Raw genomic sequence first — 24,007 nt, 5'->3', positions numbered from 1 at the left:
GAGGAGGCAGCTCCCATCCCAGCCAGCACAGACATCCTGGCAGGCTGCAGTAAGCCACAATCTGGTTGGCATGGAGCTGCTGCAGTCCCAGCTCTGCAACCCCAAGAACAATGCAGGCTAGGACACAGCTCAGCTGCCAGCATCCCGATCTAGACCTGGGCATGGGAATGCTCCTCACCAGCACTCAGCTGGTGGTCTTGCTGCATCACTCCAGCTGCACACTCACAGGAGATCCCTGCCACGGTTCCTCACTTCTGTGTTTCCCTATTCTCCACCTGTGCCCAAAAAGGGTACAATGCACAGAGGGGGCACAGTGCTGGCAGTGCAATGTGCCCACCCTTCTCCAGCATCTCCTGGCAGATACAGCTTCAATCACTTCCAGTACTGGCTGGCATTAGGGTGAATGACAAAATCACAGCTAACAGCAAACAGAGCCCAGAATGCAGCCCATCCCCCTGTTTCCATGACGAAAGCAGGGCAGGAGGGAGGAAGAGGGGGCTCTGGCCAAATCCTGGGCAGTCACAATGAGCCTCGGTGCATGGGGCTGGGGCTGGAAGGGAAGTACGTCGAGGCACAATGCCTGGAGAGGCAGGCAGCCTGCTTTAGCCACAGCATTTTCCACTTCAAGAGGCTCCTTATGTAACTTTGAATTTAAAGGGGAGAGGTTTTTGGCAAGCAACTGCCTCCAAATGCATGCCGGTCCCCAAGGGGCTTTAAATCCATACAGCATGTGCATGTAACATATGGGAAAATGCTGTGCTCCCAAGCTCCATGTGCATACAAGCACTAAGCAGCTCTGGCTGCTGAAAGCAACAGCCCCACCACTTCCACCCAGCACTGAGATCTGAGCAGGGAGAACTACAGCCCCAGAACTGGAGGCCCTGACCATCCCACACCCCAAAAACAGCTCTCAGAAAAGCTACACCTTTCTTAGACTGTCAAATATGGACATGGTCACCCCCACCCAGGCTCACTGTGCAACCCCAAGGCCAGCAGTTCAGCTCCTGGCTCCAGTCAGCACCGTGCCATCCTTTCAGTAGCAGAGAAATGGGAATGGCTCCAGCTGGGCACACTCAGCCTCCTAAAGCAGTCTGGAGATGCAGTCTTGCTTGCTCAGTTGTTCTAAGTTCTGGTGCCTGGTTTAGGATATGGCCACAGATTGACTCCTTTCCAAGCCTGACCCCTTTTTTCATTCTTCTCTAAACTGGAGGAGCTCAGGGACATGCAAGATGCACCAATCCCCTAAAACAGGAACGAGAGGGTGAAGGACATCTGCTGGTGTGAAGAAGTGGGGAGGGGAATTAACTCTTCAGCCTGCACTCTGCATTCCAGGGCTGCAGTCATCCCTGCAGCCCATCAGCCAGCCCAGAGCTGGTCAGAGAGCCCTGAGTAAACCCGCAGCACACACTTATGGCAGACACAGCACCCACCTCTGCCTGACACCACCCCAAGCAGGGCAGCAGCACAGGGGTTAACACAGCCTGAGCCCTGAACAGCCCTGAGCGCAAACCATGAAGGTATTTAAGCCCAGGCAGCCCCTGGAAGCCAATGCAATTTCTGTTCTCTCTGCACTCCAATTTGCAGCTTCCCCAACCTCATCAGCTGCTGAATATGCAAGAGGATAAATGTTTATGGTGTTTACTCCTCTCTGCTTTGTCTCAACAAACTCTCTGGGAAACGACAAATACAGCTGCACTCCAGGGCCGTGAGGAGCACCCGCCCGCCACCGAGATGCCGACACCACCTCGATAAATAATTACGCCGACAATTAGCTCATTAACAGCACGGTGCCTCGTTAGGGAAGCGCAGGCAGGCACCTCACCACGGTTGGGCTGAGTGGGCAGCATGAGGCCGGTGGCACCCACCAGCGTCACATCCCAACTACCCCACAGCCCCGCTACTACATGGCACAGCCCGCTCCTCCCCACTAGCATAGAAATTAGGGCAGAAAACCCTGGTTTCCTCTGTGAAGCAGCCCTAAGGAGAGGGGATACATGGAGCTAACAGAGCTGGCCAGGAACAGGCAGTCTCCTTGACGTGCCTTGTCTCATTGCCTCCCTTCAAGCCCACTTACAAAAGCAACGAGGGAGCAGACAGCAGAGGCGAGACTCGTGCCACTTAGCGTTATTAATTGGCCAGTAATTTGCCAGTTAATACCATTATACACACACCCCGTCCTCCCACGCCTGCCATTCAACACCTGCCTTCCTGTGCCTGCTGATGCTGCTTCCCAGCAAGGCCCGTGCCCAGCACACAGGGAGGCACGGCAACACCAGGAGCCAAGCAGGGCACTTTGGGAGCTGAGTACCAACAGTGGGAAGCAGCCGTGCACATCCCATCCGGAGCAGCAAAACCCCTGGAAGCACTCTCAGTTCCCAAGCTCATTGCCAAGCCTGGCAGTGTCTCCTGGCTCTGGCAAATCTACACTGCCCCGCAGTGCCCAGGAATTAGCATCCTAAGGCTCATAGCTGAGGAGAATGCTGTGCTAGGGTCTGGAGTAAGAATGTAGCCAGCATCCAAGTCAGGAAGCTGCCTTGCTCAGCAGTCGGTGCTCAGAGCCATGTCCCAGGCAGCAACGCACATGTGGTGCCAGCACAGCTCTCCCCAGCCTTCCTCCTCCCACCTGATGCATGTGGACCAGTCTTTAGGGATGCGCATGGACCAGTCCTCAGGGATGTGGCTTTCTGGCACTGAGAAGTCCCTCTGATGTGCTAAGAAATGAGGTTTGGGTTTTCCACTTTCCAGAGGAGACTTTAAACCATAAATCCCGAGCAGGAGCATGGGAGCTCCTGGGACATTTTCCATACAGATCAGGTGTAAATCCCGAGCAGCTACTGACTTTAGCAATTACATTCTGCCTCCTTAAAAAAAAAAAAAAAATTAAAAAAAATCAACATGCCCTTTATTTTCTGGCCGGCATCCATCACTGTGAGATCCGTCAGCTGCCACGACCCACCCCAGAGGTGGCTGCATTTTATGAGGGGCACACAGATCCATGCCAGAAAGAGGTTACATGCTCTGCAGGCTCCAATTTGGCTCAATCCCAGCACAGCCAGAGGCTGAGGCTCAGCACCTCGTGCTGCTCCCTGCCACACTTGGCAGGTGGAACAGGACAAGGACAGAAAATGGCACCTGGCTCCTATGACCAGCTTTGTGCCACCACGACCCACCTCAAGTGAAAGTAATGATGCCACAGGTCCTCCCGGTGCACCTACCAGGGTCTCTCTGGAGCTGGGCAGGGTCTGAGTGCTGCAGTGGGGCTCCCATGTGCAGAGCAACCGCTGCCTCTGCATCACCGAGGGAGCAGGTTTGCAGCACACAGCAATATCACTCCTTCAGAGGGGGAAGGCAGGAGAAATACAGCATCAGGTCTATGGCTGCACAGAGAAGCCCCTACGCACCCACCAGTGTCTGTAAACTGCCTGCAGCAGAGACAACACGGCTCTGCAAGGACACAGCCCCCACACCTTCATATAGGGCACACGTCAGGCACAGCACTCTCCCCACACAAGGGGTAAAGGGTCTGGGAGCGCATCGGGAGGAAGCGGCAGGCATCTCCTCTGCCTGAGCCAGCAGCTGTGCGACCCAACAAGCGGCAGTGTAACGATTTCATCATTTTCCACCAGAATTGAATTAGTTCAAAGCCAAAATCTGATTTGTGAGCCCAGCGCTCTTGACAGCAAACCCTTTACTTTGTCAGGCAGCTGTTAGCCGTCTCCTTCGGAGCGGTGGGGAGGACACATGGAGGCAGGGCTGCTCCATGGGGACATGTGGGCACCCAGGGCAGGAGGCAGCTGCTGACCCCCAAGACCTGGGACAGGATGGGGGAAGGAGCATGATGATGTCCTCCCCTCCTGCCTCATACAGCACAGAAAACAAACCCAGCAACCACAACTGCTCCTTGCTCCTCATACCCTTTTTCTCCCCATATCCAGCACACCATAGAGAGGACATTGGTCCCACCAAGCTGAGCATCTGACCAACCTCTACTGGGACTGCCAACCTCTCTGCCTCCTCCCCTGCTTGGATCCCTCTCACCTCCCCTCAACTCTCCTGCCCCAGCAGCTTCTCTGCTCAGCCACAGCTCTGCCAAGCCCCACAGGACCAAATCCTCCCAAATTCACACACATCATCTTCGAGGGTCTCCCTGGCAGAGATGCAGCAGACACCACTTGTCCCTCTGAGAACAGAACATCTTTGCCCTCAAAACCAGCTCACCCACACTCCTTTACTCTATAGGGAAGAAGAGACCTGTGCCAGCAGTCAGCCTCCTGCTTGGGGCCAGCAGCTATCAGCAGACACTGATTCAGCCCAAACCCAGACAGCCTTCCCACACCAAAGCCACAGTCTCCACAAAGAATGTTACCAAGCAAGCTGAACGCTCAGCCCTAACTGTGCCAGGCCCCAGAGCAAGAGAGAGGCCTCCCATCAGGAAAATAACAAGTCAGGTCAGGTAACCGGGAAGGGTCTAGAGAGTCCAGCCAGGAGCTGAAAACCACCTGGCATGCACACAGACAGGCATGAACTTACCGAGTTGATGCAGCCCAGCTCCTTATTCAAGAGCCAGGGCAGTGAGAGCTTCCCTTCCCCTCTGTAGCATGACTGAATACGTTCCTTGATCTTATCCTTGATCTTCTTCAACGTGAAGAGGCAGAGCACAGACTCCTTGGGAGGCTTAACTCTGTTTTTCTGGCCCTGGGAGAAGATGGTGAAGAGGATATCCTCCCGCTCTGAGATGCCCAGGTACTTGGCCAAAGCCTTGCCAGGCTTGGTCAGGTAAGCGTCCTGGATCAGGCGGTACTCAATGCCATCCTGCACACAGCCGATGGGGAACTCCACGTAGGAGTAGAACTTGGGGTCGTCCACACAAAGGCGGACGATCTTGGAGGTGAAAAACTGCTCCCCTGTGGAGTCGGGTGAGGTGAGCTGTGTGTCCAGCTGCAAGGTCAGGTAGTACACAAACTGCTCGCTGCTGAAGCTGTAGATGTAGTAGATGTCAAAGGTGGGGAACTTGGAGAGTGTGTCTGAAGGTATCTTAAGCTGGGATGAGACAAACTCATCCTGGTAGACAAAGCCAAACATCTCCGCGTTCTCCTCATTAGCCATCAGCTTGCGGCTGGAAAGCGTGGGGAAGTACTCCGACTTGCCATCAATGGGCGTCCCAATGAAGAGCTTGTTCTGCCCATTCAGCACCTCGATGATGACCCCAGACATGGTCCCCGACTCATTGACGCTGGAGAGGTAGTGCTCCTTGCGGTGGTGGGGCTCACCCAACTTGAAGAGGTCATCCAGCCGCAGGAACTGGCAGATTCCCTGCGAGGCACTGCCGCAAGCGATCAGCCGGTTCCCCGAGTAGTCCACCAGCAGCAGTTTGTTCACGTTGTTGGTGGTGACCAGACCGTGCGGGCAGGACTGAACGCTGGGCGGAGGGTAACACTTCTCATTGTCCTCCACGGGCCCCGTCACGTGTGTCCGCAGGAGCGTGAGGTTATTGGAGAGCTTGTAGATCCGATTGACGGCCCCCACGTAGACCTCCCCGGTTTTGTTATGGACCACTAGGTGCGTCAAGCTCCAGTCTGTAACCGAGAAAGTCCTAAAGGGAGACTTGGGGCTGCCTTCCGCCAGCGGTAGCCAGGTGCTCCCCAAGAGCAGCAGGGTCCAAATGTTGACGGACAAGTGGTGCTTGAGCCAAAGGAGCCGCATCGCGGCAGTGTCACACCCGGCCAAAGCCATGCCCAAACCCAGCCACAAAATAAATAGAAACAAATCCAAACTAAAGGGGTGAGGAGGGAAGGACGAGGAGCTAACAGGACACAGTCTCCTCTGCTTCTGCCGTGCTCAGCATTCAGGGCATCATGGGCACTGCCGGTCTGGTCAACCCTAGAGGGAGAAAGACAAAAACAACAGGGTTAGGAGGCTTTCCTGCAACTCCTGGCACAGCAGTAAGCCTGTTCCACACCACCCTGCAGAGGCTTTGCTGCTTCATGCTTTTAAGGCAGCATGACAAACGCCCCCACCGCCTCCCACTCCAGAAGAAAATCTGCACAGGGATGGAGGGAACCCGCAGGATGCTAACGGCCACTCCTCCTGGTAGCACACACATGCTGCTAGACACCATAAAATCCATGCCACAAGCAGACACGGTGGTAACACAAAGGGGCTCAATTGCAAGCCCTGCTATCCACAGCAGCCCCCTGCAAGGCCCTGCTCTCCTCCAAGGAGCCCCTCAACAGGAGCAAGTGTCAGCACACTTACAGCTGTGGCTGGGCCAGCACATCCCCAGCGGGCAGCAGCCTCGCAGTGCGCTCCAGCACACCGACCGCATACAAATGTCTCAGCAGGGTGTCACTGGCCCTGACCTGCTTTGAAGACCACCGACAGCACCAAAAATCAGCTGCTAGCAAGCAGACAGCCCACAGCCTCTGCACCGCTCCATCACAGAATGGGGAGCTGGTACAAAAACCCAGTTTGCTTCCAGCTCCCAGGCACAAAAGGATCCCAACCCCACTGCCGTGCTGTGGGCGTCCCTCTGAGCTCAGCCAAGAGAGGCACTTCCAGCCTCATACCATATCCCAGTTACCCTTAGCTTAATTGGAGATTGGCACATTGGTCATTAAGAGGGTGCTGCTTTTATAAAGAGGCAAAAGAAATGGGGGGGGGAGGGAGGGAGGAAGATATGGGGAAGAAAAAGAGCACAGCTTTTGTGAATGAAGGAAGACGCAAACTGCACCAATTTACTACTCAAACAGCGCGTGACGGAGCCTGCAGGAGCTGGGGCTCAAGCCCGGGTAGGGTGTGCGAGGCACAGCGCAAGCCAAGGATCTCAAAGTCTCCTTTTAAAGGAGCTGGGGGAGCCCTGGCACACTGCCTGACAGCCCTGGCACCTGACAAAGCCCAGGAGGCTGCGGGCAGGAGACGCTTCAAAATGCAGGCGAAGGTCCATGGCTGGGAAGTGAGTTCAGCCCTTTGTTCCCTAGTTTTGCGAATAAGATGTTATGAAAGCAAGCAGGGAAGAGCCTCCCTCTCCTTATCACCGATCTCTGACTCAGCCCGTGCGGGGATCACCCGCTCCCTGCCCAGCAGGATCCCAGCAGGGAGTGGCACCGGTACAAAATATGGCCTGTGGTGACTGCTGGGCTGTGCCAGCAGCCGTGCCATCAGAGGGCAGCTGGTGCCATGCCAGCAGCACAGGGCTGCACTCCTTGGCAGCACCCATGGACACTTTAGGCTCTTACTGCACACCTCTTCCAATCCCAGATCTTTATGGTGTGCCCAGCTCCAAAAGCTCCGTCCCAGCAGCTCCCAGTCACTTCCACCTTCTCACCAGCCTCCAGGGCAGTATCCTCAAAAGAGGTCTGTGCAGTAGGGTTTGAGCAACACAGAGGCTAAGACGAGTGCTGAGAGTGTAGGGCCATCAGCCCCGGAAATGGACCAGGTGGTCCCAATCCCACATCCCTGCAGTACTGCAAAATACAGGCACCTCAGACTGGGCTCTACCAGCCTCCATCGGCACAGCCTGTGGGTTCAACCACGAGGCAGTGTGGTTTCCTCTTGGGCTGCGGGTTGCCAGAGGAAGGTTCTTGCCCTCAGAAATGGGGAGGCACCCTTTGCAAAGCAGACAACGCCAGCTTCACCAAGCAGCCGTGCCTTTACCTTCTCATCCAAGCAAAGGAACCCGCTGCTGAGCACGGTGACACCACACACCCACTCCCACCGCTGCAATGCCCAGCAGCCCCCTCCTTCCAGCCGCCATGCGCCGCAGTTACACAGCTCCTGTTGCACAAAGGCAGCGATGCAGCGGAGGGATGGGGAGCTGGGAGCGATAGGAGGCACATGTGACCCAAACCAAACACAAACCCCAGCACGAGTGCGGCTCTATCTACACAGCACGGGGAGAGGAACAATACCACGGCTGTGTCACAAGGAGATTACCATCGAAACACAACCCAGTTAAGCACCAGCAGCACGCGGAGGGGAAGGAGCGAAAGCAGGAGTGTGGCTGCAGCATGGGAACACCGAACCCCAGCGCAGCCCTTTGCTCAATGCATTTCTACTTATTCATCGCTTCTATTTTAGGGAGCGGGTATGAGAGCCAGAGGTCAGGCTGCTGTGCAAAGCAGGGCTAGAAAGCCCACAAGGAGATTCCCAAATTAATTTAGGGAACTGTTACTCAGAATTGGAACGAGAACAAAGCCAGGCAGCGCTGGGGCACAGACAGATGACAGTCTGCAGAGCTCCTCGGAGACTTCTGCTCCCAAATACACGTCACCCCATCACAGTGCCCTGACAGCAGGAGGGGCTTGGTACAGTAAGACCTGCTTTAAGACATCAGCAGTGATTATAGTTAACAGAAAAAGAGCAGGAAAGTTTAGCGAGTCTGCTTTCTTCTGTATGAAACGATTTGGGTTCCCAACAGCACCTTGCATCAGGGAACCCAATGGGGAGCAAGGGATGCACTGCAAGCACAGTCCCAAAGTAGGAGCAGCCCTGGGCTGGGAGAGCACACTCAGGGGAGGCAATCATCACTTTTGATAACACAAAGCAGGAGTGCCGAGCTGGAAAAGCAAACCTTAAAAGGAAAAGACTGGACAGAGCATCCCCTGCTGCCCCCAGTGCTCATGCTGCAGGCCTGGGTATCCTGGGCAGAGCTGCAGCAACACATTGAGAAAAGAATCCCTTTTCTTGCTCTGGGACAGCCCCAGCAGCTCCACAGCCTGGCAGGAGTGCTTTGAAATAGAGAAAACTTGTGGGAATGAAAATCCTCCTAGCTGACCCCGGGAAGGACAGAAGCAATGAGAACTAATGGGTCTTTATCTGCAATCTCTGAGAGTCACTCGCTGCTCTCAGTGATCGTGCACGGACTGAGCAGGACCCGGCTCCATCTTCAAACACACGAGCTGCCTTGCTGCCAGTAATTAGCCAAAGGGAGAGAGGAGAGATTATACAGAGGAGAGAAAAGCCCGCAGGCCACAGGAGAGCCAGTCTCACAATGCAACGGGTATATTTTTAGGTTCATCTTGCCTGGGAAAAGCCTTGCAACAATAAGAGAAGGCTGGAGTTACCCAGTTAGGAGTTGCGCTATATATGCAATCATCTGTAGCAGGGCCAAGCTTTAACTCCTTTTTCCACCACACACAGCCCTTAGGAACAATTTTGCCGGGATTCCTCCCTCCTCCCCAGCGAGTGCAATCATTGCAAACCTTCTCCCTGGCTGGAGCCAAGCCCTGATGAAATCAGTGGCAAGCACTGAAGCTGCCCCCTCCAACCTCAATCACAGCATCAGGAATCTCTCCCATTTTCACAGCACTCATTCCCCAGGGCACAGGCCAGAGATGCATCCTGCGCCACACTGCCACAACCCCAAGGATTTTGACCTCTTATGTCTCAAAGCAAGGAGAGTGCTTCCCAGGAGGAAGTGCAGCCAAAGGGCCAATGACATGGAGACCACTTAACAACATTTTGCCCCCAGCTTCAAAGCACACAAGTCCAAGCTCCCAAATACCACCTTTCAACTTGGCTTCTATGTTCCAGATTGGGGTTCTCACAGCAAACATCCCAAAAAACCAATTGGCTGGCAGAGATCACCTCAGCCCATCAGGAGCAGCAGCAAACCAGAAGCTCAGCCACAAGGCAGCTCCAAGCAGAAGTCCTCCTGCCACCAACAACACTCCATCGTCCAACCCACCACCAGTGCCCTAACACAAAGTGGATGCATCAGGAAGCTCCCATATCAGCAAATGGGAGCAGGAGGATTTCTGTGCTCCCAGCACAAGGAGGTAGCACCAGAGTTGCTGTAATCCAGCACAAATCCAGGCTGAGCTGAAATTCCCATTCTTCCACCTAGCTCCACTGCGAGTCTAGCACGATCACCAGCTCAGGGCAACACACTGCTCATAGTTACGACTAAATAAAGCAGCCAGGGGACAGCAAAACATCTCCACTTCTCCAGAAGAGGTTTCCCCAGCCAAAGTCTAAGCTGTACCCAGTTATCCTTCCCCCTACAAGACCCCACACCACACTGCAGAGCTGTGGGCTCAGCACAGCCCCACTGCTCACCCAGGGCGGAGCTGAGCCACGAGCAGCCTGAGAGCTGGCAGAGCAGCTAGACAGGGAGAGGGGAAGCAAGCAGCGCCTGAAAGCGCTCCAACAGCAACAACACAAAGAGGGGAAACTCTGCTTTGAGAGGCTAACAGAGGTTTCATTCGCACGCAGGACGGGCTGGGAGCGTCCAATGAAAACAGCGAGACACACGCATGCACAGAGCCCGAGGCTGCACCCGCACCCTGCAACCAGGACCAGCACACCAGCATACTGCAGGGGTTCATCCAGACAACGTGGGCAAACCTGCTGTGGAGCATGGATGCAGCATGCCTGAGGGACAGCAGCCAGGACGGAGTGCAGAGAGATGGGAGGACACGTGCGCTCCCCACTGCCAAAACCCCACTCCCTGCTAACAAGAGCGGCTGGACGGTGGCCCCAATGGGTGACGTCAGCCTGCTGAGGGCAAGGAGCCGCGTGGCTCCGCAGCATGGCATGTGCTGCCGAAAGCAAAGGGCTGTGGGCAGCAAGGCAGTGCTCAGCCACGAGGCTGTGCCACCAGGAGTCGTTCCTGTGTGCCCATGGGCACTGCCAACATGCGGGTGGCAGCGGGTGAGGGCTGGTGGCAACGTAAGCCTGGGCTGCCGGAGCCGTGCCAGGCTTGCCGACCCGCAGAGTCTCTCCCTTGGAGGCTGATCTCTTTGCCTGCCTTCCTGCCTTTCTCCTCCCCCATTTCTTCCTGATGACATCAGCCTGAAAAACAGGTTCTGAATACTCGCTGTCCTCTGGAGGGGCAAAGCCCCCCTCTCTTCCCCCGTCCCGTGCACCCTGACACTGTTAGGTGCCCCATAGATAGGAGCAGGGAGCACATCTCAGCCATGCACCAGCACTGCTGGCAGCAGAAATGCCCGAGGAGGTGCTGGAGAAGCCAATTTTAAACATTCCAGTGGCCTCAATGGCTGTAAGCACCCCCACCACAGAGCACGGACAAGGGAGCTGTGCCCTCCCCGTGCCTGGGACAGAGCTCCAAGAGCCCCCATCCAGCCCAGCAAAGCCTTTTGGAGGCCACCGAGCTGCATTCCAACTGACAGAGAACATTATTCCGCGAAACATCTTGTGCACGAGCCAAGCTGCAAAGATTATTTTTAAAATCCTGAAATATTTTTGGGTTTTCCTCTTCCCCTGTTGAAGCTAACAGTCTGCACAGGAAGACCGACGCAACCGCCTGTATATATAAAGTACTGCAGCACGCACAGAGCAAACAACTTACTGCCATTATAATTACCTTAGATGTTATCGGAGGCTCCGACAGGGTCGGCACTTGCTGGAGGAAACACACTTTTCACATGGCACTGTGCAATCCTTCCCGCAGCCCCAGCAGCACCCGGTGTGGTGTTGCCTGCACTCAGCCAGGCAGCTCCTTCCCCGAGCACCGGGATCTGCCTCTCCTCTCGCAAGGGATTTACTTCTGCAAGGGCTTGAATATTTTGACACACAGGCAGTTGCTTAACCAAGCACATAAAGCAAAGGGACTCTCAGAGCTTCTACGATTACACCAACGCTCGGAGATTCGCCTGGACGGCGGCCAGAGGCCCCATATCACGGAGGATCAGGCCCAGGACACAACGGGCAGAAAACAACGCCGGGGATGGAGCGAGGCTGGAGCTGGTTCAGAGCGGGGATGCAGCCGACTTCCTGCTCATACAGCAGCACGGCTCCTCCTAACCCCTCACATGCCGCAGCCCTACAACGCATGAATCACCCCACATAGACGGCTCCCCACATCCGTGCAATTAACGAGGTTGTTGGGTTTGGGGTTAGTTTTGTTTTTTGATTTTTTTTTCCCTCTTCAGTATAATTATACAAATTTTAATGCAATTAACTCCCCTGTATTTTGTACGTTAAGCAGTAGGCAACCAAAGGATGAGAGAGCCTTTTTTAGCTCTGCGTTCCTGAAAATAATAGCGGATCGCAGAGAGGCTACATAGAGAAGGGTTTATCTGCACAGGACACAGGGAGAGCAGATGGAAAATGGGAAGACCCCCCCTAACCCCATTCAGCCCCCCAGGTACCTGCATGGAGGCCCAGCTCCAGTTCAGCCTCTCACCCTGCCAGAAAGGAAAAGCAAATCAAGCAAATGGTCGGCGGTTACTCAACCCCAAAGCCGGGGTCATTAGCCAGATTAAAGTGCCCGAGCTCCGGCCAGCAGCGCGGATAGCAAAGTGCAGTTAAACGGCCCAAATTGGATTACTGCCGCTCTTCAGCCTCTGTGCCAAGTTGGCCAGTGGACGGCGGGAGGCGAACGGCAGAGGGGAGGCTGGGGAGGAGGCCAGGCCGCTGCTTAGACCCCCGGATCCCTGTCATCAGCCGTAATGCGCTCACACGGGCACTTTCCCCAGCTAAAGCCCTCAGAACACAAAGCAATCCTCTTGGAAAAGGGGCCCACGCGCTCCTCGTGCCCCAGCTCACAAATCCTGCAGCAGCCTGTGGGGCTGAGCTCAGTGGCCTGCATGTATGTGGTGGGTTTATAGACTCGACACATGGACAGCAAGGAGAGGGTTTGCCAAGCTTTGGCTAAAGGAACAAACAACTTCTGGATGTTTTAAGGCAGGGTTTGAAATGGTGGCTCCCCTGTGGAATAAAGTCTGGGAGCAGAAAGATGCTGGGGAAGTGAGACCAAGGTGGGCACCAGCCGGCTCCCAGCAGGCCCCAGGCACATAGAGCACCCAAGGTGAGGAATGCGAGGTGCCTGCCTGAAAACAGCATGAAACACATGGATATGGCTTCAGGTTCCTCCTCCACAGTGCACGAGAGCATTCCCAGGACAAAGGCTGTGTCCTCCTGGCCAAGGCTGAGGGTCCAAAGCAGCACCAGATCTTGTGTTTCCACCATGAATCCACAATGCAGTGGGATGCTCACAGCACAGCCGGGGCACACCATGAAGGCAAGGAAGGAGGTGACTCCCCCAATCCCCATCAGCCCAGCCCAGGTTTCACTGAGCAGCACAGCTCAGCTCAGCGAGGAGAAGGGCTGCAGCCCTGCCCAGCACCTGGCACCATACGGGGCAACTCACCACCCAGAGCCAGCCCGGGACTCTCTGAGCCTCTACACAGCACACACTGCCCAACAACACAGTGCATAGGGGACACTCACAGAGCACAGGGCAGCAAACAAGGTCTCCATAGGCATAATCTCACCAGCCGTGCACAACACGAGCTTACAGAGAGCCTAGCAATCAGCAAGGACAGCATACGTGCCCCGTACCCACCTTCCCATTGCAGCACAGAGAGGCGGCAGCTCTTCTGCACAGCCAGGGCTGCCGAAGCCATCCTGCTGCCTGGAGACACGAGTGACGGCAGCACCCTGCACACAGACAAAGCCCAGCGGGATGCAGGTGGATGCTGCGGGCAGCGCTACCCGCTCACAGGAGCCTGGTGGTGCGAGCACTGCAGCACTGGGCTGCTCCACCGCACATCTCAGCACTGCCTGCCGGCAAACGCTGCAGCTCCTGGGCAGCAACAAAGGCCCCGCCACGCATCGAGCCCGGAGAGCAATGCCTACAAGTAATGCCTACAAGTAATGCCTACGAGTCTCCCTCATTAAACCCAACCCGAGGTCCCTTCGCACAAGGGATGCTGAACGCAGCAAATCCCGGGGAGGACCCGCAGCTCCGTGCCAGCAGCGCTGCAGCTGCCGGAGGAGGGAGCGGCCTCGCGGCACACACAGCGCGGCTCCATCACCCGCTGCCATCTCGGCAGCGCCCGGCCGAGTTCGGAGGAGTTTGTTTATGTGTCGCAGGGCCCTCTGCCTTCCGCAGGGCAGCGCTTTGTCTTCGCACTGTGAGCTACGTGCTCCGCTCCAAACCTCACGCGCCTATAAAATAAAGAAGGAAAACCCTGGAGGCTCGCTGCAGAAAGGCTCCAGCTGCAAGCGGCCCCAATAAAACCCCACTAATAAACACAACACCACCAAAAACTCGCATTTCTAGAGCGTGGCATAGCACAGACATCAACCATCTCCCATTGGGGACAGCGAGCCCAGCCAAGGAATGTCATCGCGCAGCCTACAGCCTGGCACACACAGACCGGGATTCATCCATCCATCCATCCCTCCTTCATTCCTCGACCACGGATCCGGAGCCCAAACTTCCTCGCCACCCACACGGCCCCGTACTTCGGCACCCATCCATCCATCCATCGCTCCCCACCTCGCAGCCCCCACCCCAGGAGCAGCTCCGGGCTCAGCCCCGCTTTTCCTCCACGTCCCCACCGCATTCGGTCATCGGTGTTTCGAGACAGAGACATCGCGCCGCTCGCTTTACCCCCTGAGTATATACAAAAGACCCTGAGATTGTTCAGGAAGCAATTAGCCGCTGTTCGGAGGAAAACGGTGTTTTCACATGGATAACCTTTGATGTACTCAATAGCCTCGTCTCCTCATTTTTTTTTTTTTCCTCCCCACTCTCACACAAAAGAAATAGAAGAAGAAAAAAAAAACACCCCATTCCGGCTGGTAATTGGCTCCTCTCGGCACGAAGCGATCACCGCCCGAGGAGCGGCCCCGCGGCTCTACCCAACTTTTCTCCCCTCCTCGTCCCGCAGCCCACAGCAGGACCGGGAACACCGGGAACACCCAGCGGCTCGTTCGCAGCTTCTGCTTTTGAGCCCGTCTTCCCCGAAACAAGGAGACGGGAGAGCGAACGAGCGAGGTTTACTGCCTTTCTTTCCCCATCCATCTCCCCGCTAAGCAGTGACCTTCACGTCCAGCCCCGGCTACACGCCAACCACCCCCCCCCCCGCCCCGGGAGCAGGAGGAGGAAATCTCCGCTCCGGGAGGACGGAGGAAGGGATTTCGGGCTGTATCCCAGCGCACCACGGAGCCGATGCGGATCCTCCCCCCCGGAGCCGGGGTAGCCGGGCCCCCACCGCCTTATCCACACCGCACCGCTCCGCTCCGCACCGCACCGCACCCCCTCGGGCTCCGCGTCTCAAAGCCAAATTACGGCTCGACGCCAACGGGAACCGCTTCCCACGGCGGATCCCGATCCCGACGCCGGGTGCCCAACGAGCGGCTCTGCCCGATGGACGAACACACCCGCAGGATCCGCCCGCAGCCCGGGGCACAACCCCGAGCCCTGAATCGTGCGGGGCGAGCCCAGCCCGCACTGTGCCGCGCCCCGAGCTCCGGGCACGTAGATGCGGTGCGGCACCGGGGGGACCCGCAGCCCCACGCCCGGCCCGGCCGCCCCCCGCTTCGATTCTCTTTGATTTTCGTTTATACCGAACCCATCGGATCCCAACCCCGATCGCCGATGGTTCGGCCGGACTCATAAAGGCACGAGGCGAGGAGGAAAGTTGCAAAGCGTGTTACTCACGGCTCGGCTCCGCGCTCGCCCCAGCCCTGCCTGCCATAACCGCATTCCAGCCGCGCCGCCACCGGGCCCCGCCGCCGCTGCCTCTTCCTCCGCCTCCTCCTCCTCCTTCGCCGTCGCCTCCTCCTCCTCCTTCTCTCCCTCCCGCCGCCTCCCGATGCTCCGCGGCTCCGCTCCCACCCTCCCGCCTCTCGCTGCCGCCGCTGCCCCGCATGAATGGGACGGACGGCAGCGCGGGGACCCGACGGAACGCCGCCCGCCGCGCGCCCCCGCCGCCACGCGCACGCGCACGGCCCCGCCGCTGAAAGGAGGGGAGGGGGCTGCACCGCTCCGTGCCGCCTCCAGGGGGCGCCCGACACGCTGCGGGGAGGAGAGAGGAGGGAGCAGGGCGGACACGCCTCCTGCTCGGCCTTAAAAGGGCGATGGGCGGTGGGAGGGGGCTTAAAAGGGGCTGTGAGAAGGGTGGGGTCGCTTGGAAAGACCCTCGCCAGGCCCTCAGCCGGCTTAATAGGACGGACCCGGCTGTGCTGTGCGCTCCAGAGACCCTACAGCCAAGAAAAGTGCAGCACCCCCAGCCCTGCATGGCCCAAAGCACCACACACACTGGTCCGCACAAAACACATGGGAAGAACTACAACAATTTGTGCAAAACGCTCATAGAAACCAATGGTAACATGGGGTACATAGGGGAAATATCCCCCCCGATCTACACAGAAATGGTGTGCTGCCATATCCTGCTGCCCGACAGCCACAGAATCACAGAATGACCCTGGTTGAAGGGACCTCAAGGATCATGTAGTTCCAACCCCCTGCCTGGCAGGGCCACCAAACATACACCTTTACTAGATCAGGTTGCCCAGGGCCCCGTCCAACCTGGTCTTGAACACCTCCAAGGACGGGGCATCCACAACCTCCCTGGGCAGCCTGTTCCAGGGCCTAACCACTCTCCTAGTAAAGAACTTCCCCCTAACATCCAACCTAAATCTTCCCTCTTTTAACTTAAAACCATTTCCCCGTGTCCTGCTATTGTCAGCCCTTTCCAAGAGTTTACTCCCCTCCTGGGAGGGAGCCACCTCAGGCCCAGCCGCCATCTTGTGCCCCACCATCACTCAGTGCCCTCACAGGGATGCTCCCTCATGGCCTCCCTGCCCATAGGTCCCTCACACAGTCCCTGCTCACCCAGCCCAATCCATCGTGGGGGCTGAAGCTGCCTCACACAGCACTGCCGATAAAGGGCCGGACTTTGTGCTCAGAGCTGTCAGCTCAGCATCTTTCCGCTGCTGGTGCTGCGTCCGCATAAAATTACCAGGGGGAAAAATAGTAAAAGCCATAAAAAAGACAAATGGGTGCCTTGAGTTGATTATTTCTTTTTAAAACACGCTCGGTGCCAGCCATTTTTATCACCATCATTCTCTCCTTTTGTTTTCCCTCCCACCAGGCCATGGCTGCTTCATGCCATGCTGACTGTCCTTGCATGTTTGTGGTAGGCCCTACAGAATGGACTGACATCCATGGGCTGGGATGTGAGCTTTTAAAAGGCAAATAGAACTAAATAACATCTTCATAATCAGGGCTGCACCTCCACTGATTGCACCAGAGGCACACAGTGGTGTGGAGCTGCAGCCCTGCTGGGAGATGGAGGGATGGCAGTGATGCTCACTGCAGCATGGAGCCCATGACTTCCCACACACACACTGGGGCTGCAAGCCTGGGAGCCCTCCAGCCATAGTAGTCCATGTCCCACCAAGATACAATCACAGAATCATTAAGGTTTGAAAAGATCTCTACAGTCATCCAGCCCATCCGCACCATGCCCTATGTCCCTCAGTGCTACATCTCCACAGCTCTTGAACACCTCCAGGAATGGTGACTCCACCACCTCCTTGGGCAGCCTGTGCCACTGCATCAACACCCTTCCTGATAAGAAACATTTCCTCGTATCCATCTTGAAAGATCACAGCCCCCAAACCCAGCCTGCAGGCCATGGGGGTTTCCAGGCACAAGCACCGCAAAGGCAATAAGCACAGACAGCTTGCTCACCCTGAGTGCAGCCAGCTAAATCTTTATCTCCACCAAATTGCACCACCAAGACACAACTTTGCCCTTTAGACTCAGAGGCACCGATGAAGTTTGGAGGTGCCAGCCATCAATTCTGTTGCAGGAACGCGTGGGCTCACCTTGTACGGACATGTAGAGATGCTCAGCCACATCCAGCATGTGTGCTTGCTTCTGCCTGTGCCAGCAGTTACAGGCATGTTCAGATCCTTACCCAGGTTGAAAGCGCTATTCATGAATGCACGGAGACCTCCTTCAGCCAGGAGAGTGCAGAGGTTACTGCTGGGCCCTTGGGGATGGCAAGAGAAGGGGGCAGAGAAGAAAAGAGGCCCTTAGAAGCTCTGGAGGGGGTAGAAAGGGAGGATGGAGTGGAGACCAGCTGGTTTGGATGGATGTGACAAAGTGCTCTTTACTTCCAGCCCCACAGCACCTGTTATGTCTTGCTTAAAGCCCACTAGATAACAAAGATGGCATCCCAAGACACGGACATGAGGTCTCTCTCAACCCAAAGGGGTTCTTTTCCTCACTTTTTCTCTCATACATCCATCCCCCCCCTCCCCGCCCCTGTCAGCATCTGTCATGTGGAAGCTGGGGGCTGTCACATCCCCCTGGGACACCACATTGGTGCCTGCCATTCTCCCACCTCTTATTTGTGCACAGGCACACATGGGGCCCAGACTTAAAAGCTTTTGAGACGGAGGAGAAGAGAACAAATCAGCTCACAGTGATGGCAGGGAAGTGGCTGGGGTTCGGATCATTTCCCCCAGACTGAAAGAAGTGGTTCTTTTCCTTTTTTTTTTTTTTTTTTTTTTTTTATTTTTTTTTTTTTTTTTTTTTTTTTATTATTCCCTCCAAGAGACTAAATTTAGTGAATTCATTTCACATTAAAAACTTGTCAGGTATTCACATCCAAAGAGGCTGCTACTTGGGTCTCTCAGGGGAGTTACTGAGACAGCGAAACCTCTTAAACATATAAAGAAGAAGGGGGAGATATTCAGGCAATCTCCCACTGCCGCTTTTAAATCCTCTCTCTCACAGGAGGGCTGCACGGGCACCTTGCTCTCATGGCCACTATCTCATGCTGCAGATGCAAGGAAGAGGGGATGGATTATCCCTTCCTCACTCCATGCACAGGGTGGGATCACGCAGCTCCCGATCCCCAGCTCAGCACCAGCAGAAAGAGAGCTGGAGTGATTTGCTTTTGCTGATAGGAGGAGTGATGGATGGTCAAAGCAGTGATGAGTGAAACAGAGGTGGAAGAGCCTAAAAAAGAGCCCTGGCAACACTGTTACCTGCACACCTTCTGCCACCCAACGAGCTCCAGCCCCAGCAACATCACCTGGGAGCAGGTGGGTCCTCCTGGGGTTGGTGGCAGAATGAGGGCTGGCCATAAACTGTGGTTCCCAGTTACAGCTTTATTACTGCTGAAACATTTTAGCAATCGGGGTAACTCGCCTACAATTTCTAACAGTTAACACAGCATATTGGTTGGACTAGAAGATCTTTGTGGTCTTTCTCCAACCTCAATGATTCAATGGTTACAAAATGGCATTGGTGATGCTAAAGATATTACCAGAGGTCAGGAGCAGGGGTTACCAGTCACAGAGAGGAATACAAACAAGCAAGAAACACCAGGAGCCCCACGCCAAGAGCTCAGTGCAGAGACCAGGAGCAAGGCAGGGGTTAAGCCAAGGTGGGAACAAGCCTTGTGACCCATTGAGCTTGTGGACCTCCTATGGCCATTCTGATGTGCCCAGAGGGCATGGGAACACGCTTGTCACTCAGGGCTTTTCCCAAGAGCCCAGACACCTCACCCCTGCAGCAGGATCCTCATTAGCACAGAAAGCCTGGTCCTGCCTCTGTTGGCTCTGTAATTGCTCTGCTCCCCGCCCCCAGCATTGTGCATCCTCAACCCCCTGGGGCTGACAAACCTCCAGGGACTGACAGCCACTGCTCCATCCCTAAGGACAGCTGGCTTGAGTGGCACCTCAAAGGCACTTCAAATCTCAGAGCTCCGCAGGGAGCTGGGCGGAAGGTTTTCAGGAAGAAGATGACTTCGTTCTCAGCTGGACCAAAACCACAAAGGTTACGGGTTCAGACTGGCTCGTTCTCATTGTGCTAAAAGCATGTGGCTGACTCTGCACTTCTTAAGCAGAACTTTGACCAAAATTACATTTACAGACAATCTGTTCTCGGTGTGTCTGGTGCACTTCCCTACGTTACCGAAGAGACCGAGGGGCATTTTGTTCTCTAAAAGCAGCCTGACAACTACTTTGTAAAAAGAAACTAATTGGGAGAGGATTAGATCGCCAAAGAGAGCCAGAATAGATGGGGAAGTTGTTCCGCTCAGCTCACCGGGTTAATCCAGTCCAACTGAGTGGTGAGGGGCTATAAATAAGCAGCTAAATTTGTGATTTTTCAACCATTTCTGACTGCTAAAAATTTCCCTTTGGGAACGCAGACTTCTACACAGGTCTTCGAGCACAAATCATCTCCCCTGCTCGCTTCCCATAGACCATCTGAAATGGTTCCCCAAGAGCCTGCAACCGCAGGTTTAAACCCTCCGTGCGTGTAGGGATAAATTCAATGCCTTCATCCCAGAGTGCACATCTCTGCTGTGAGATGTGCACAGAACAGCCTGCAACACAAATTTGGCCTTTGAAACTCAACCTCTGTAGATCTGCTCAGTCCCAGCGCATCCTCTGGAAGCGAAGGGGCCTCAAGAAGAGATCAGTTCTGCACAGATGCCAGCAATGGGGCTTTTTTCTCCTATCCTCACAGACATCACTGCTAATAAAGAAGCGGGGAGCAGAAAGCCTGGGCAGACAGGCTGGGGAGGCAGCGTTGTGCCCAAACAGAGGGTTTGTCAAAGTTTTCCAGGAGGCGTCAGCAGCTCTTTAAGCTTCTTGACAGCCAGGATAACAAAATGTGTCTGCAGAGCTCTGGGGATCCAGACTGAAATTAAAATGGGTAATGAATAAAGCCATTTTTCAGGGAATCACAGCTGCAAATGCAGGCGAGGCCAGCAGGCAAAAAGCACTGGAGAGGCACTTAGGGAAGGGACCCAGGGTGGCATGGGGGCTGTCGTTCCCCCTATCCCGTGGTGAGGAGGACACTTTACTGCTTGCTTTTATCCCGTGCCTGCTGCTATGGACACCCTCTGGATCTGCAGGTGTCCTCAAAGCATTGCTAACAAACAGAGCCTTCCTCCACCCTGCTGTGCTTATGTTCGTTGTAATGGGGAATTTTCTATCAGTCCTGCCATTAATTACAGTGAGAGTCTCCCCACAACCAGAGCTGGAAAGTAAGAGATCAGCCAGGCTCAGTGGGGCACCTCAATGAAGGGAGTGAGATCCAGAGAAAGAAAGGTCTGGGAGCACCCCAAGTTCCCCACAGAGGCACCATTCCCTCACACAGCACTTCCCCGGGTGGGAAGGAGCCCTGCAGAGGCCCCTCGACCATACCTTCATGTGTGAGCTTCTTCCTGGCTCCTCCACCCCTTTGCCTTCGACTCACAACAGCGCTTAATTAGCAGGAAGCCCAATGCAGACACCTGTCAACTCCTGGGAGACAACCAGCATTTCACGTTAGCTGCCCCGGGGCTGTTCGGCAGGAACAGCTCTCTCTCTGTATTGATATTCCTTCATCTCAGCCTATTTTCCAAGCCGTCAAGCTGCCATCTCCCACGGCCCAGGGAGAAAGGCCTCATGTCCATCAGTTCCTGGAGTCCGGTCCCACCTTTGCAGCTGCTGACAAACCACTTTGTGCTTCCACCCGGCAGCCGGAGGGCTCCCTGCTAAGCAAATCAGACATCCCTTGATGAATCACATCCAGGCTTCCCTGCACAGCGGGAACCAAAAGCAGACAGGCCTGACTTCGTGTCGGGGCAACTTTGAAGGGAAAAAAGAAAGTCACTTCCAGACTTCACTGCTCTGCAGAGAGTCTGAGAGACACAGCACTGTGACACCTGCCCAGCACTGGGGATGCAGTGCCACTGTGCAGGGACCCCCCCACCCCATTAGGACACACAGCAACAGCTGGGCAGAGATACCCAGGGGCGATCATGCAGCTGCAGTGATTTGTTGCAGCCTGCAAAAGGGTGCAGTGTGATCATCAGCATGTTTAGTGCCACCAGGCATCCAGTGACTCAGCTGTACGTCACGGGCAGCTGCAGCAGGTTCTGTGGCATTTTACCTGGTGGGAGCAAAGGTTTGCTGTCAGTCTTGCAGAGGCAGAAGAAGGCAAGACAAATCATCCCAACGCTGCCCCTCACCCCTGTTAATTGCAGCAGATGTTGACTCTAAAACCTAATGGTTGAAGATAGTGCAGGTCAGGGCTCACCACCTTTGGCTGGCCTGCCTGGCTGGAATCATCTCTCCTGAGGGTATTTAGACCTCCCTCTATCCCCTGTGTTGCAGCCCCCACACTGCTGCTCACTCCCACCCCCCCCTACTCCCTCCCTGGCCAGGGCCAGCTGAGTGCTCTTTTTGCAGAGCAAATTCACCTCCTCCCTCCCCTTCAGGATGACTCTGTCTCATCTCCCAATTCCCAAAGGCTTTCTGTGTCTCCACAATTGCCAGGAAGAGAGCTGCTGTGCTCAGTGTGCCGCACGGACACGGGGTCATGCGATGGTCTAATAGCATCCCTCTTCCATTTTATGCTCAGGGAGAAGACAGAACATGGTGATTATGACCAGATGATGCATCAGCAAGACTAAAACTCAGGTCACTGTTCTCCCTGTCACCTCCTTTTGGGAAAGGAACTAGGAAAATTCCCCCCCTTGGGTTTGGCTGACATCTGCCAGGGCTGCTCCCCTATCCATGTACCATCTCCCAGGCTGGTTGCTCCCCCAGCATTCAAGTCAGGGGAGCGATCAGCACCAAACCCTCTGACAGCTGAGAAATTCATCTCCATCACATGGGACAAGTGGGCAGCCACGAGACGCCAAGGAGTCCCTTTGCCTTCTCCAGTGCCCATGTAAAATTTAAATGGACAAGGAAGAAGCTGCTGTAAATAATGCATCTGTGGTGCACTACACGGCTTACAGAGCGCATATTCATTGTCTAGTCTTATTTAAAGAAACTCAGCCCTGCCTGCATCATTAAAAATGTATCCTGGTTTCAGCTTCACCCCTTGCACACTCACCGCTGTGAAGCAGGTGGTTCGGTGGCTGTTTTCGTGCCTTCCCACTCTCAGCTGCTCCTGGGCAGCCCCATGCTGGTATGAGCGAGGCCTCTGGGTCACATGAAAAATTCACATGCTTGGCATCGGGAGTTTCACATCCCTTTACTCCTCACCCCTCCCTCGCACCTGGGCCTGGGCTGGCAGCCCAACTCAGGACTGGCTCTCTGCATTGCCTCCAGACACCAGCAGTGTCCTCTGAGCTCGTAAACGATGCTAATGAGAGCGGCTCAGCTCCACTGCAGCCAAAGCATAAATCCCACCACGTTCCCATCCTGCTCTTAAGGGCACCATCTCCTGGCACTGCAGCACCCAGGATGCTCTGCACCATACACATGTGGTGCTGATGTGGTTGACGATGAGAACCAAGGAGCCCAACACCCAGGCATCCAAAGCTCCCAGAAGTACACGCAATGCCCAGCAAAGCCCTATATACTGCTATTTTGCTGCAACAGTCAGGCAGCCCCAAGCAGCTCCCAGAACAGCCAGGCAACCTGCTCAGGTGCCACCAGCATGAGACAGAGCACAGACACCTCCAGACACCCAGCACCAGGCACACAGGTGGTTTCAACCCCTCTATTCTCCCCTCAATGGACCACGTGCCTGCAGCTGAGTTCTCTGCATCCCCACCGAGGAGCTCTTCCAGAGACACTGTGAGAAAACCTGGGAGATAACACATGCCTGCGACATTAGCAATTAAGGAACATTAATTATAATAATAATAATTATCGCAAAATAGCATTTTTACGGCACAATATTATGCTGAAGGATTTACAACATACTGAATCATGAAGTTCGTAATTAAAGTTATTTTAGTTTCTAATTCTGATTTAGTTCTATTCAATAAAGGATATGATAAATATACCTTAAAAAAAAAGCAGAAACCATTACTTAAGTCAATTTGCCTATACAGGGATGTTATATTGCAGCACACAGATCCCCTGAGAAGCATCACAAACTTTGGCGAGGATGAAGCGTCCAGCACTGTGAAATACATAGCAGCAGCTCCTGGCAGCAGAGCATCCAAACTTCAGTTTCACACCCATGAGCCATCCTGAGGGGTGTTGTTGGCTTTCTTTGGTTTTGTTTTTTAAGTCACTGTGGTGGCCCATCTGGTCCAACCCTCCTGCAATGAACAGGGACACCCACAGCTCCATCAGGTGCTCTGAGCCCATCCAGCCTGACCTTGGCTGTCTGCAGGGATGGGCACCACCACCTCCTGTGCTGCTGCCTCACCATCTTATTGTAAAACATTTCTTCCTTACATCTAATCTAAATCTCTTCAATCTCAAAATGCTTCAGCTCCAACTATCTCACTGGCTTCAAGTCATACACCTGTAACAGTGGGTATGAAAGAAAGAG

The 24,007-nt window shown here is 54.9% G+C and overlaps 1 protein-coding gene across 5 annotated transcripts in view; it reads right to left on the bottom strand.

Moving 5' to 3' along the window:
* The window catches only part of PLXNA1 (plexin A1), a 94,375-nt gene extending 78,850 nt beyond the window's left edge, over positions 1–15,525 (bottom strand). For 2 of the 5 annotated variants that reach the window (XM_015874986.1, XM_015874987.1), the window contains exon 1: positions 4,531–5,880. In XM_015874986.1, the coding sequence (XP_015730472.1) occupies positions 4,531–5,733 (1,203 nt within the window). In that variant the 5' untranslated portion in view covers positions 5,734–5,880. Of the gene's footprint in view, positions 1–4,530; positions 5,881–11,323; positions 11,743–12,110; positions 12,355–15,412 lie in introns of those variants that run through there. The other 3 variants (XM_015874983.2, XM_015874985.2, XM_015874984.2) reach the window with 3 other exon arrangements.
* Between the last annotated feature and the right edge of the window lie 8,482 nt (positions 15,526–24,007).

This window comes from Coturnix japonica, chromosome 12 (genome assembly GCF_001577835.2).
Source record: "Coturnix japonica isolate 7356 chromosome 12, Coturnix japonica 2.1, whole genome shotgun sequence".
NCBI classification, from domain to species: domain Eukaryota; kingdom Metazoa; phylum Chordata; class Aves; order Galliformes; family Phasianidae; genus Coturnix; species Coturnix japonica.
This window is presented reverse-complemented; position numbering and strand designations above follow the sequence as displayed.